The 14,558-nt window shown below is 40.3% G+C and overlaps 1 protein-coding gene across 5 annotated transcripts in view; it reads left to right on the top strand.

Moving 5' to 3' along the window:
• The window catches only part of ULK4 (unc-51 like kinase 4), a 165,128-nt gene that overhangs the window by 15,187 nt on the left and 135,383 nt on the right, over positions 1–14,558 (top strand). For all 5 annotated transcript variants that reach the window (XM_083577636.1, XM_083577634.1, XM_083577637.1 and 2 more), the window contains exons 16-19: positions 3,510–3,556; positions 6,400–6,478; positions 8,252–8,359; positions 13,680–13,763. In XM_083577636.1, coding sequence (XP_083433762.1) covers positions 3,510–3,556; positions 6,400–6,478; positions 8,252–8,359; positions 13,680–13,763 — 318 coding nt within the window. The remainder of the gene's footprint in view (positions 1–3,509; positions 3,557–6,399; positions 6,479–8,251; positions 8,360–13,679; positions 13,764–14,558) is intronic.

A 14,558-nucleotide genomic window follows, 5' to 3' on the forward strand; every position in this document is an offset into this window, starting at 1 on the left:
TAAGAAACTAAGGCTGCAATCGTATGTACACATACCCATGAATGAGCCCCACTGAACACAGTGAAACTTGCTTTTGATTAAAAATGCCTAAGACTGTACTGTAAGAAGAATTAGTGCATAACAAGAATGAAGAACGTTAACGTTCTAATCGTTGTTTAGTCGTGTCTGACTCTTTGTGGCTCCATGGACCAGAGCACGCCAGGCACTCCTGTCTTCCACTGCCTCCCGCAGTTTGGTCAAACTCATGTTGGTAGCTTCGAGAACACTGTCCAACCATCTTGTCCTCTGTCATCCCCTTCTCCTTGTGCCCTCCATCTTTCCCAACATCAGGGTATTTCCAGGGAGTCTTCTCTTATGAGGTGGCCAAAGTATTGGAGCCTCAGCTTCAGGATCTGTCCTTCCAGTGAGCACTCAGGGCTGATTTCCTTAAGAATGGATAGGTTTGATCTTCTTGCAGTCCGTGGGACTCTGAAGAGTCTTTTCCAGCACCATAATTCAAAAGCGTCTAATCATACTTCTGGATAAAGCATTGTATTCATTGATTGTGTGCAGGCTGCCAAATGACTTTGATTATTTGGGATGGATAGGTTGAACAAGGATTAGAAATACTAAAATACTTTACACTGTTCTGCATTAATTTTTTAAAAAGCATGAGCACAATCAAGAGGGCTGTGTGCCTTTCTAGTGCACACATGGAGCTCTTGGTATGTTGTGATATGGCTGATTTCATCAATTTGGCTGTATTTGAATAATCATTCAAGGTCATTTTGCGAAACTGTGTATGAGCATCATCACTGTGCGTTCCTAGATCCTGGCTTAAGTACGAGGTAAGGGGTGTAGGTTGGATGTGGGTGGTCTGAAAAATTTAAAAGCAGCCCAAACAAAGCAGAAAACCTGGTACGACAAAAAGGCCAGAGTAAGAACTTTTGAACCCAGTAGTGAAGTGTTGCTGTTGAGACCAACCAAGGAAATAAAATGCAACTAGCATGGTAGGGACCGTACAAAATCGTGTCCAAAATGAGTGATGTAAATTACGTAATCCAACAAGGGGAAGAAGGGCGTAAGGTGGTTCATGTGAACATGTTAAAGCCTTATCTTGGAACAGAAGGCTGGACACTATGCAATACGTGAGGATCCAGATGAAGCCGATATAACATGCTGGGAAGGGAGAGGGGAGCAACAGCAATCTACAAGAAATAAAGGTAGCTCCTACGTTAACCCTTAATCAGCAGGTGGAGGTTAAACAGATACTACAAGAATATAGGGAAATTTTCAGTAATACTCCAGGTAGAGCTAAGGGAGTTGTACATCATATCGACACTGGGGATGCCAAGCCCATTGCTGTAAACCCCTATAGGATAACTGGAGAGTATGTGGGGAATGTTAGCAATCAGGTAAGGGAGATGTTGAAGGCAGGGATCATAACCCCTTCAGAAAGTCCCTGGGCAGCACCCATAGTGGTGTTAGACAAACCTGATGGATCTATCAGATTTTGCCTGGATTATAGAAAGCTGAACCATGTCACTAGAGCAGTTGCACATCCAATGCCACATTTAGATGACCTGATCGAAGCTATAGGTCATTGTCATTACATCACCTGCCTAGACTTGACAAAGGGATGCTATCAAGTAAAAATGGACTCTAGGGACCAGGAGAAAACTGGGTTCAGAAGTTCCTTAGGGCTGTTTGAGTTTAAAGTAATGCCCTTTGGCTTAAAGAATGCACCAGCCACTTTTCACCGACTGGTGGACAAAATCCTGAACGAATTAAGAGGGTTCAAATTTGCTTATTTAGATGATATTGCTGTGTACAGTTCGACTGGGATAAACACAAAGAGCACTTAGGGTTAGTACTGCAGCGAATTAAAGAGGCGGGCTTAACCATCAAAGCTAGCAAATGCCAGATAGGGGGCTCGACAATACCTGGGACACATGGTGGGAGGAGGAGTGATGAAACCTTTAGAGATGGCCTACCCCTACCTCCAAGAAGAAAGTCAGAGCTTTCCTAGGACTAGCCAGTTATTACTGAAAATTTATTCCAAAATTTAGTAAGTTAGCAGCGCCTTTATCTGACCTAACTCGGAAGAAGGAGCCAGATAAGGTCAAATGGACAGCAGCGTGTCAGCAGGCCTTTGATTCCTTAAAAAGTGCCTTGACATCAGGACCAGTCCTTGTTGCTCCTAATTATGATCGGGAGTTCACCATCTTCACCGATGCATCCAATGCCGGGATCGGGGCCATGCTGTGTCAACAGGGAGAGGAGGACGACCTGCATCCGATCAAGAAATTACTTCCGAGGGAAAGACATTTTTCGACCATCAAGAAGGAATGCCTTGCCATCGTGTGGCCATTACAGAAACTGAAGCCGTACATCTGGGCCCGAACTTTTATCTTATGTACTGACCATTCACCCTTGCTGTGGCTGAGAACAATGAAGAATAACAGTAAGTTGATGAGGTGGGCCCTATTGCTGCAAGACTTTAATTTTACAGTTAAAAACCTGAAAGGGTCCCTGAACACCGTTGCAGATGCCTTATCAAGAAGACCTGCTGTTGAAGGTTAACCAGTGCACAGTTATAATTTTTCTGTAGTTAACTGAATACCTAAGATGTATCAGAATTTATGTATAAATGTATGAACAAAGTAATTGATGTGCCATTGTTATATGGGGTGTGAAGGGTATAATAACAGGTTAGTAAATGTTTATTTGCATTAGATATGTAATGCTGATTGATCAGGAGAATAACTAGGTTAAGGTATCCCTCCTGAGTCAATTTTCTTAAGGGGGGAGGTATGTGGCGTTTGCCCTCATGTGTGTGACATCATACTGGGTTCATAGGGAAAGGGTTAACTAAATGTAAAATGGGAACCCAGGGGGCAGAATTAACTGTGTATAAGGTTGAAGCACAGAGGTTTTTTGGGGAGGAGTTAGAGTTGTTGAGAAGACAGTCTGGAGTTAGAAGAGACAGATAAGAAAAGTCTGTGAGTTGGGCTAGTCTGGTGGGAGAGAGAGAGAGAATTTGTTAAGAGGGGTCAGTCAAACCCCCCAGTCAGCTGAGATAATCAGTAAGAAGGTATTAGGAAGGTATAGACCGGTAAAGAAACTAAAGTTAAGATACTGACAGGAATATTACCTGAGAAACCATAAGCTTGTTAACGTTTGTAAAATAAACTTGTTTCTTTTGGTTCACTTTTAACAACTGACTGGACTCAGTGTTTTACCAGAGAGTAACTGGTTGGTGGCAGCGGGGAAGCAACCACAGTGGTGGCACAGGGATCAAACGTCCGGGGACCCTGTGTGATTGCCACACTAACCTTCTGCAATATATACAACAACAAAGGTGCAATACAAAATGGAGTCCCATAACAAATAAAAAACAGTCATTTTTTGCAAGGTCTTTGCGCTCTGTAGGTAAAACTATTAACCCTAAATATGCTATACTTTTTGGTGGTGAACTAAATCACAGTGATTAATTTTGTACTTTTTTGTGTGTTTATTTTAAAATCTAGTTCCCTGTGCTACTACAACAGTTGCGGATAGCTCCAAACTGGGACATGTAAGTGACAACCAGCATCTGTCTGGGTATCTTCAAAAATTGGCCACAAACCTGCCTCTGCTGAGTTCATGCAGGAGAACAAACCACACACCGTGCAAAGGATCAAGGAAAGGCATATACATTTCCTTCATTCTGGTCTCTGAATAGAGTAGGCTTGCTACCAAAGCAAGGACTGCCACCAACCCTGTCATACAAGAACCTGGGCCTTGGCTCCTGCATGTGGTCTGTTATTGTCTGGAGCAGAAATAGTATCTTCCATGATACAATCTAGCAGTGGTAGGCTGATTGTTGATTGAGAAGAGTCCAGGAAGGGCTCATTTACTTACTGAGAAACAGTGGGTTAACAAACGAATATGTGTAGGCTGGTTTACAGTGGCCTTACTTGACAGGTTCTCTGAATCGCTCTTCATATCTATTTAACTTTGTGGTAAGCTTCTCAGTCCCCAGCTGGAGACAGTGGCCTGATAGTTTACCTCTCTCAGCACTGTCTTTGAATACAAAAGGCAGGGTTGTGTCTGCTTTTTGTGCTTCTTCAGAATTTTAGAAGGCTGTGTACACCTTGACAGTTAGTACTTTGCAAGTGTTTACTATGAAAGAGAAACTTGTAAAGCTTATTTAAAGCAAAACAGTTCAACTAACGCATGTCTAATTGAAATTAGTGAAGATTATGGCAGCAGTGATTTCTGAAATGCAATCTCTGTAGTATATTATTATTACTATTATTATTTTGTTATTTATATGCCAACCATTTGACTGGGTTGCCCCAGCCACTCTGAGTGGCTTCCAACAAATTAAAACATCAAACATTAAAAACTTCCCTATACAGGGCTGGCTTCAGATGTCTTCTAAAAGTCAGATAGTTTTTCATTTCTTGACATCTGACAGGAGGGCGTTCCACAGGGCAGGTGCAACTACCAAGGAAACCCTCTGCCTGCTTCCCTGTCACCTCACTTCTTGCAATGAGGCAACTGCCAGAAGGCCCTCGGAGCTGGACCTCAGTGTCCAGGCTGAATGATGGGGGTAGAGACGCTCCTTCAGATATCTAGAGTACTTGAATATTTTCCGTATCTACCATTAAAATACAAATATTTTAAGTAAGAGCTTTCCAAACTTTCATGTTGGTGACACAGTTTTTAGACATTCATCATTTCACGACACAGTACAGTAATTCAGTTTTACTAGCAAACTAGAGGTTAAACTAACCCTTTTCCAGCCCCGGGAGAAGAGCAGGGAGCATTTGTGTGACACACCTACACACTGCAGCCAACACACTAACGTGTTGTGACACAGTGTGGAAAGCTCTGATTTTAAAGAGTCAAAGATTAGTTTGACTTTCTAATCCTCATTATTTAATTTTAATTGTCTAAATAACAGGAAAGGAGATATACTATATTTGTTCATTAAAGTACTTAAAATACTGTTATGTGTGTGTGTGTGTGTGTGTGTGTGTATATATATATATATATATATATATATGGATATATATGGCTCTATCATGCTTGAGAGTGACAGGAATGGTGCTGTGACTGGAGGCCAGCGCTCAGAGAGCCACTTTCCTGGTAACTCTCTTCCTGCCTGCACTGCATTGCAAAACCTGTAAAAATGAAGAAAAACAACAGGAAAAGTTAGAATTAGGACAGAGAGAAATAAAACTGGAAGTAATTCAGAAGAGGCCAAAGGAAGCACTTCTTCGTGCTACATGTTTGTAGAATTCACCGCAAAATGTGGTGCTAGCACACAACTGCAACAGAATACATAGGGTAACTTTTGCTAGGCTGTACAATTTCGGACTGCAGGCAAAGGAATGCTTGTGCTTCCAGATTTGTAAAGAGAAACCTGCCAGCAGCTGCAGCATGAACATCCTCTATCTCAAAGTCTGATGCTGACATAATTTTGTAATGTTATGTAACTTCTCATTCTTAGTGGGAAGCAATAAGGAGGGCTAGAGGCAGGGTTTTGGAGAGGGGAAGAGCCTCTTACCCCAAAAGAATCATTCAGCTATGTCCACCTGTCAGATACAAGGGCTGTTATTTAGTGAAGAATTTCTACAAAATAATTGTTGATTGAAACGGATTTATTTTCCCAAATTTGTTAAATACTGGTATGTTTATGTGGAAGGAGAATATTAGAATATATTGAAATCTGATAGTAATGTTCTTGAATGTGCATTGAAATTCCTGTCTGCTGCATAGCCTTCTCTATTCACTGTTCAATCTCCTTTGCTGGCTGCTTTTCTGTAATTTTATAAAACAAGAGTAAGTGAACCTCAAGTGTTCTATCATAATGCCCTCTGCTGGCTACTTTTGCAAATAGCTGTATTGCATTACTCTTCTCACCCCCCACTCACGAGTAAGATCCTTGTATATCCCCATCACCACTGTGAGTGAAGAATAAGTTGGGCATTTTTTAACAGGAAAATAGAAGCAAGGCAGGTAGTTAAATGGCTCTTCTGTATTCACACATGTATGCACTTAATGAAGCACATGCTACTTTCTGTAAATTATTCCTTTTTGTGTGTTAAGATGCAGGCGACAGATTTGCATAGGAAAATGTATAACTTATCTGCAACCAGCTTTCTTGGTTAGCATTTTTCCAACATTCATTCCATTTTTCATCTGAAAAGCATAGTCTTCCCATGCTTAAAAGTTTTCCCATGCTTAAAAGTTTTTGTGGTCATTCTATCAGTTTAAAGCGATTTGGTGCTAACGAAGCTTATATTTAAGCTTAATTTAATTTAATTGTGATCACTAACTTATATTACACTTTATGTAAGTTGAGCCTTTTCATAGTTTTGCCTTTTCAGATTTGTGACTTTCATAGTTAATAAATGCCTTTAATTGCAGACGTGCCAAAGCAGCTCGAGTGATTGGTTTACTGGCATTGCATACAACTGAGCTTAAAGAGACTGTTCCCGTTATAGAGGTAATATTTCTTGCTAATACAATTATTGGAGTTTTCAAAAGCAATGTTTGGGCATTTTATTGCCTTGGTTTATGAGTTGCAAAAGTTACTGATACCTATGTGTTTAATGGTTTGCTCCATTAAGGCATACTGCTTCCTCTGCTCACTCTGCAAACACACCTTTGGAGGAAGTTTGCAAGGCTGCAACTTGGTCTACACTTAGCACATTTGTGATTGTAGTTTGTATTAAACTGTTTTTACTCTTGCATTTTACATTGTTATGACGTGCCCTGGGACAGATAAATAAAATCTTTATTTGTGTCAGCCACAAGCCACAGCAAAGGAATCAAATTCAATAAAATATGCAATAAAATACAGCTATAGCTAGATGGTTGGCTATACAAAATTTACAACCATACAAATAAAAGAGTTAATAACTGTCCTTGACCACAAATAAAACATATGAATGAGTGGTCTTTCTTTACTAGGCATTAAACAGATTAGTCAGGTAGTAGAGCTAATTCTAATTGCCCCAGCTAAAATTTCTGCCATGTTTGCTTCACCTGGTAATCTTGGTCTGCAAGAAGGAAGGACACTGTAGCAGTGGATGAACGACCTGGTATGGATGATAGAAGAGGGGTAACAATAGCACTGGGCCTATTAATAAATAGTGAATAAATAAATAGAGTAATAAATAAATTAGGGTAATAAATCAGTAACAATAGCAATAATTGTAATTTGTGGGGTTTGATCAGATTTGTTTTGTGATTAATAATAAGTTACAAAATGTCCTAAGAAAATCTTAGTGTTTGGGGATCTTTTAGTTTTGGCCTTGGTTAAACCATATGAAATTAACTTTTGAATATGAATATTACGCTTCTCTCATTTCTAGAGTTGGCAGAGGTACTGAGATACAGAACTGAACATTTTAATATTCTAAGGAAGGGATTGAAAACCGAATGAAATAGTTTAGAATATTATTTCTTTTCTAAGTTCTTCACAGCTAAACTATAAGAGTTTAGCCTTTATAAGAAAAGGTTGATAGCCACATCAACAATAAACTTGATGGCTTGGATAAAATTCATTTCTGGGATTTGTGAAAGCTGTGTGCCGACAGCAGAAGAGGGGATGGAAAGAGGATGGGCTATGGGTATATGTCACAAGGGTCTAATGTTTCTATCATGAGCTCTATTCAGTAATTTTAAAAGTATTCAACAGATCAGTGTATTGTTATAGAAACCTCCACTAGAGGTCACTTGGATATTAAAATTAAATACAGTGCTTTTTTTTCCTTAAAAAAAATGTTTAGGGGTTCTCTCATTTTGACTCAAGAAAATCACCAGGAAAGAAAATGAAGCTGGTATTGGAGGTGGTAACAACGAAACTGACCAATCACCGTGCTAGATTCCAACTCCTACTTTACATATTAAACATTTGCTTCCGTCTGAGACTTGGGAAACACTATGACAGGAAGTGAGGCCGCCATCAGGGATAGCAATGGAACTGACAATTCACCGTGCTAGAGAAGAAACTAAAAATTTTATTTTTTTTAGTTTCTTCTCCCGTTAGATTCACAAAATGTTTAGGGGTATGCGTTCTCCTGTGTCCCCCCCCCCCCCAGAAAAAAGCACTGGCTATGACAATCTGTGCCTTTGCAGAAAGGCATTCAGAAACTACCAGAGAAAATTTATTTTGCCTTCTGTAGCCTTTACTTTCCTTCCTGTAAAGTTGCATAGTTATCATGCTTTTCCCTGCTGTATCCCATTTGTGCTAATAATGTATTCATTGTTCCAGGCAGTCACACTCTTAACGGAACTGATCAGAGAAAATTTCAGGAACAGCAAACTGAAACAGTGCCTTTTACCTACCCTTGGAGAACTGCTTTATCTTGTGGCCAGCCAGGTAAATTAAACAGTTGTATAAAATTATCTTACATTTGCAAAAGTAAACAAGTGAGCAGCTGGAAAGAAATAGAAGTATAGCTTGTTCTTCAGTTTATAGGAGATAAGCAAAATATGCTAATTTTAAGATACAGACATTTGTGTGGGAGTTGGGTTCTGAGTCATTACGCGCTTGCATGAAATCGTGTATAATCAGAGCATCCATTGAGAAAGCCTGCAAACACCTTGGTTTGGCTCCCCCCCCCCCCCCGCATTTCTGCACCTTTTTGTGACACTTGGTCACTTCCAGATTCAGTGTGATGCACACGTGTGTGGTTGCACACATATCAGACGTGTCTAAAACAATCGCTTCCTGCATTTGCCTGTTTTTAAGTTTGCCTTGCATATCTCAAAAGTTTCATCTTGACGTGACTTAAGAATAATTTTAACAGCTAGCCTTTTTATAGTGATTTTCAGCATCCTATAAATATGGCAAATACAAAAAATAGAGTTAAAAACCTACATTTTAGAACAAACAGAGAATGTAACCAAAATTGTACATGTCCTACTCTTAAAGCACCTATAAATGGGCTTTTAAGCCCATTCTTAAAAGCAGAATTTATGAATTATCCTATTAAAAATGCTATATAGAAAGACGACTGTTCTGACTTTTTAGGCTGTATTCCTTTGAAATGTTGCAGGATTTGGTTTCGTAAAGGTTTAAATTACAGGCAACTCCCTATTTATGCAGGGAGTTGCGTTCCAAGGCACTGTGTGTTTTAAGTGAAATCACATATATTTGAAACACCATTGAAAAACCTGCAAACACCCTGTTCCACCTCCACCTCATTCCTGTTCCATCCCTTTTTGTGACATTTTCAGGCCCTTTCCAGGTTCAGAATGATGTGTGTAGTCACTCGCAAATTGGACACACCCAAAGCAGTCACTGCTTGTAGCCTCTTGTAAGAGAGTCTTATGCCTTTCCCTAAAATTTTCAGAAAGTTACTTCTTATCCTAAAGCGCTGGGGTATACTTTTTACCAGTTACCAGACAGGAGGTGGGTGAAGGAGAGTGGAAATTAGTCACAGTTAATATGGCTAGACCAATTAAATTACTTTATTAATTAATATTCCTTATACAGTACTGCTGTTGAGAGTCATTCAAAAGTTTTCCTTGAGAGCCAGGACCCATTTGGAAGTATTTACATGGAGTCTTTAAATTATGGTATGAATACAGATTCCTTGTGGTTTAGGTAATTTTTACATTGAACATTGTATTCATATAATAATTAACTTACTAATTTGACTGTCCTTACAGTGAAATGCCAGCCTAGCACTCCTGCCAACCTAGCACTCCTGCCAACCTAGCAGTTCAAAAGCACGTCAAAGTGCAAGTAGATAAATAGTTACCGCTCCGGTAGGAAGGTAAACGGCGTTTCCGTGCGCTGCTCTGGTTTGCCAGAAGCAGCTTAGTCATCCTGGCCACATGACCTGGAAGCTGTGCGCCGGCTCCCTCGGCCAATAAAGCGAGATGAGCGCCGCAACCCCAGAGTCGGTCACGACTGGACCTAATGGTCAGGGGTCCCTTTACCTTTACCTTACAGTGCAATGCTGTGCATGTTTAACTCAGAAGTAAACTCCACTGTCTTAAATGTGAGCTGGGCAGAGAAGAGAGTGGGGGGAAAATGAGTGTTTTGTAAGACAAGGACAAAGGTTTTGGGAAAAGAGAGAAGGAACCAAAGACAGTGGGTGCAGTTATCTGTGTGCAAGTGGAGTAGACTTCCTCTTTCTCTCCTCTTCCCCCTTCAACCCCAAATGTGCCACCAAAATTTATCTTAAGGGTTGGTGACTCCCTCCAGAACATATATGGGGGCACACAAAGGACAGATAAATCTCATTGCTTGAGCAGAGTCCTGTTTGTATGACATTTGATTTCACTAAATTACAGTGAAGTTAAGAAGGATAACAAAATTTACCCCAGGTAACTTTCCTCATCTAGATTCTAGTACAGTACACCTAAGGCCAAATGCTAGCTAGGATGTCATAAATTATCTGTCTTAGGAAGACGTACCCTGTCATAAAGCTGTTAAGTTTATGTCCAAATGTGGTGGTGGGTCTTAAAATAATTTTGATTCGGTATTCTTGGATTCCCTCCATGTATACTTAAGTTGCCTCTCCCTTTTATTTACTTACAATTGTAGAACAGGAGGGAGTGTTTATTTACAGAGCCAGATAATAGTTATCAGTAGAGATGCATGGGTTTTTAGTTCCTGATTATAATATAAATTGTTTTCCCTTAGATGGCTTCAGAAAGGAAGTAAAGCCTAAAGAGACGTGGTGTCTGGTTCCCCAGGGGACATATCTGTTAACTGTCATTTCTAGAAGTTCCTATATTAGTTTTCTAGTCAGTTCCTAAGGTCACTGGCTGAGGGCATTAAGCCTGAATAAAAATGAAGCAGTCATATGAACATAAGATAACTGCATTTACATTTTGAGCATACTTCCATTATGCTCTAAAAACTGAGAGGTTGTTCACCTCTCTAGCTTTGTTTCGATAATTGAAATAAAATACAGTGAAATATAGAAATAGAAAATATTTATCAAACAGTTTGGTTCATCTTTTGTCCAAGCTTTTAAGAGCATAGGAAACATCATCTAGTTATTTGCACAGCAGTTGTGTTAAAGTCCGTAGTCACCTTCACAAACTGTCTAATCCATTATGCAAGTTATGGTCTGTAGATGATCATGAAAGTGTGCTCATTCTTAAAGAGGTATGGCTATGGCATACATATTCCTAAATATGTTTTAGGAAGATCATGTTTTTGTTCTCATTTTTTAAATTTAAATCTATAGAATTACAGTTACACCAAAAATACATTTGATTCATCTTCTTACAGTATCCAACATGAGCTGCTCACATATTCTGTTGTATTTCAGTAAAGAATAAAAGGAACCATTTTTTCTGAAATACTTCTGTTAAATAGATTCTTCCATCCCATATTTGTTTATATTGTATTGTTTCATTCAGCACCATTAAGTCTCAGATTTTCCACTTCCAGTGGTCTATTGAACGTATTCTGTTTTCTACACCATTGCAATCAATATGTGAGCAGCTCATGCTTTTGATGAAATGTAAACCTGGTGTAAAATTTATCATGTGACTTTGGTGTGGTTGTTCAGGAACCTAGCACCAAAGTAGGATCAAAATATTTCATTTTTGGCTTCCAGCTGCATATTATAGATGTAAGTAGTTGTAAGTTGTAAGTAGATAGAAGACTACAAATTAGTTGAGACTCAGATGGAGAAGATAAGATTTACCAGATGGAGGGGGCTGCCATTCCTGATAGGAATGACTCCCCCTACTAGACACAGGCAGAGTCTTCAACTTGAAATATCCTCTCCAGAGTGGAGTAGTCATTCCAACCCTGCCTACTGCAAGGGATGGTTGGGTCTTCATGTCTCTCTCTTTGTGTGGAGAGAACCGTTTGCTTAGTGTTTGTTTTGTGTAGATTTTCCCTTTATCTAGTCCTCACCTTCATCTGGTTTGCTAGATCATCTTTCTGAGTTTTTCCACTGTGCTTTCCTGTTGGCTGCTCCCCCACAAACATCTTCATTTCTACTTCATTCTCTTCATTTTTCTCTCCCCCACTCCCGGTTGTCTGGGGAAGGGAAGAGTGTAGGGGGCAGCTGGATTCTGACCCGACTGCCGGGGAGGCACAGGAGGAGTCCACAGAGGCAATAGGGCCAGGAGCTTGCATTTCCTGCCCTTTTTCGAAAAAGGCAGGAACGTCATTTTGTTTCAACAACTCAGCATTTCTTCAGGAGGCCCCAACAGCTCCTAGAGAGGTGATCGCTGCACCTGTTGGTCTAGTGGCTTTCATGTTCTCGGTGGTCTCTCCCTGCCTTGATTGGCTGCATTATTGCTGCACCTTCGGGTCCCAGCACCAGTTAGGAGTTGGAGCAGCGACAGCAGTGTGCTCAGTCACATTGATTTCCTGCCTTTGCGCTGCATCTGCATGCAAGATGACTTCACCTTGGCAGGACAGCCTCTCTCCTCCCAACGGAGGAGGCCTATACATTTGGAGATCCCAGGCAAAGTGGCCTTTGGTGATTCTCCAGGTTATTCACCAGAACAGGCCTTTCTTAGTTCAGCAAATTTCCCAATATTGCCTTCATGGACAAAGGGGTTTATCTCTTCAGATATTAATGATTCCGTCAGGGGCTTTTTTACACCCGGACCAGCTTGCTTCATCACCATAAGAGTAAATGCAAGCACAAGCGGTCCACATGCAGGCATAGGGCAAAGAGGGGCTATTCACCTGATAAAGCTGGATGTTCCGCCTCTTTTCTCTCACACCCGGGGTCCTAGGAACCTTTTCTGGATGGCCCTCCCTTGCCACCCAAACAGGCTAAGACGTCTGTTCCTCCCACTCAGGCAGTAGTTCCACAGGAGAGGTCACACCTAATCCCCCCAAGCCTCAGGGTGCCACTGGGGCTTAGTGGGAGGCCTCTAGGGAACTGTCTTCCCAGTCGAACCCAGACAAGAAGAGGAAGTGACTGAGGTTAAGAACCAACCTAGGGTGTTCTCTGCTAAGGTTTTTATGCCTTTATTAAAAAGGCTTGTTGGGTGCTGCGATTGCCAAAGGAAGAGACAGCCCCCACTGAATCCCTTGGAAGTAACCAAAGCTTTTCAGGCAGCAATATCTAAGCCTGCCTCTGTTCCCTTCCCCAAGCCCTTTGAGGAACCTTGGGATGCAGAATGGAGAACCTCAACTAGAGCTTAGGCTCCTTGCACACAGGGAATGAAACATTATATTGTATCTTCTAGATAAGTTTATGAATTGCCTCAAAGGTCCAGTGATTGATTTCAGAATTCATAGTTAATGAAGCTCTCACAACTGTCTTGTTTCTTTCTGTTGTTGTCGAACCCTTTAGAACTCTGATCTCCCTTGCATAGTCTTTGCAAACTGAAAAAGAGATACAAGTAATTGCCTTGGGGTAGGGCAGCAGGAAATATTAAGATATTAACCTGTCTATTCAGATGCTCAAAGTTAAAAAAAAAATATAAAAATGGTCCAGGAGCTTCTTCTACCTACATGTGACTGATCTGAAAATAAATATGCCATTGATTTAAAAGGCTGGCAGAACTGTTGTTAATTTGTGACTAAAGTTAACATATTGAGCAAAACCAGTTCCTTATGTGTATGCAGTGACATAAGAGGCATCATTTAAAAACACAGGTTCATGGAGAATGTGTGCGTATAAAATTGCATTTTCCCCCATAAGGATTTAACATAATTTATACTGTTCACTTCATTTCTGGCCCTTCCACATCATTTACAGGAAGGGAAAAAGGAGCACCCCAGAGAATGCTGGGCCCTTCCTTCAGCTGCTTACACTGTGCTAATGAGGTGCCTTCGGGAAGGGGTAAGTTTCTTTTGTTGTTCTCAATAGAATTTCTCCATTGTAATAACCCTTTAGGCATTGTGTGAGGATTGTAGCCTGCGGCACTGCAGTGCCTTATCAACCAAGGATTGCTCGTGAATTTAAATAATCATAAGACCATGACCCACAGAAGAAGACAGTGCAAAAGGGAGAAAAAGTGTTCTCCGATATGCTTAGCATTTATAAATTATCATTTGATTTTGGAAATAAAATTAGCTGGTTAATTTTAAGTTACAGTATTTTTTAAGGGAAAGCTTTGACAACAAATATAATTTCTTAGTTTTATACTTGGCAAGTTTTATTCTTTTACTTGTTTTTATAGACATTAGTTGATGAGCTTTTTATGTTCTCAGTTGTCATATCCTTAGAATGGCATATTGGGTTGGGTTCAGCTAATTTTGGTTTGCTGTTTTGTGTATTTGGTTTGGGGATAATTTTCTTAATTTATAACCCAAGATTATATAAAATGGAAAACATTGGATTAAAGCCACAAAGAAGATTACATTTGCTATTTTCATGAGGCCAGCTGGCATTACTAATGCCCATGGCAAATGTGGAGGAGTGAAATGCTTATAGGAAGAAAAACATCAAGCAAAACACATTTCTTCTTCTTTGGCAATCACTCACAGCCGAGTAAGATTGTCTTCCATGAACACAGTCTTAACAGTGAGTCCGTAAGTGACTGTGAAGGCCAATTCAGGATGCGCACGTCCTTCCACAGTTGGGACATAGGTTTCTGGATGGGAGTTGATCATGGTGAGGGTTTGCCAAGTGTGC

This window comes from Podarcis filfolensis (genome assembly GCF_964270895.1).
Source record: "Podarcis filfolensis genome assembly, chromosome: 12".
Taxonomy (NCBI): Eukaryota; Metazoa; Chordata; class Lepidosauria; order Squamata; family Lacertidae; genus Podarcis; species Podarcis filfolensis.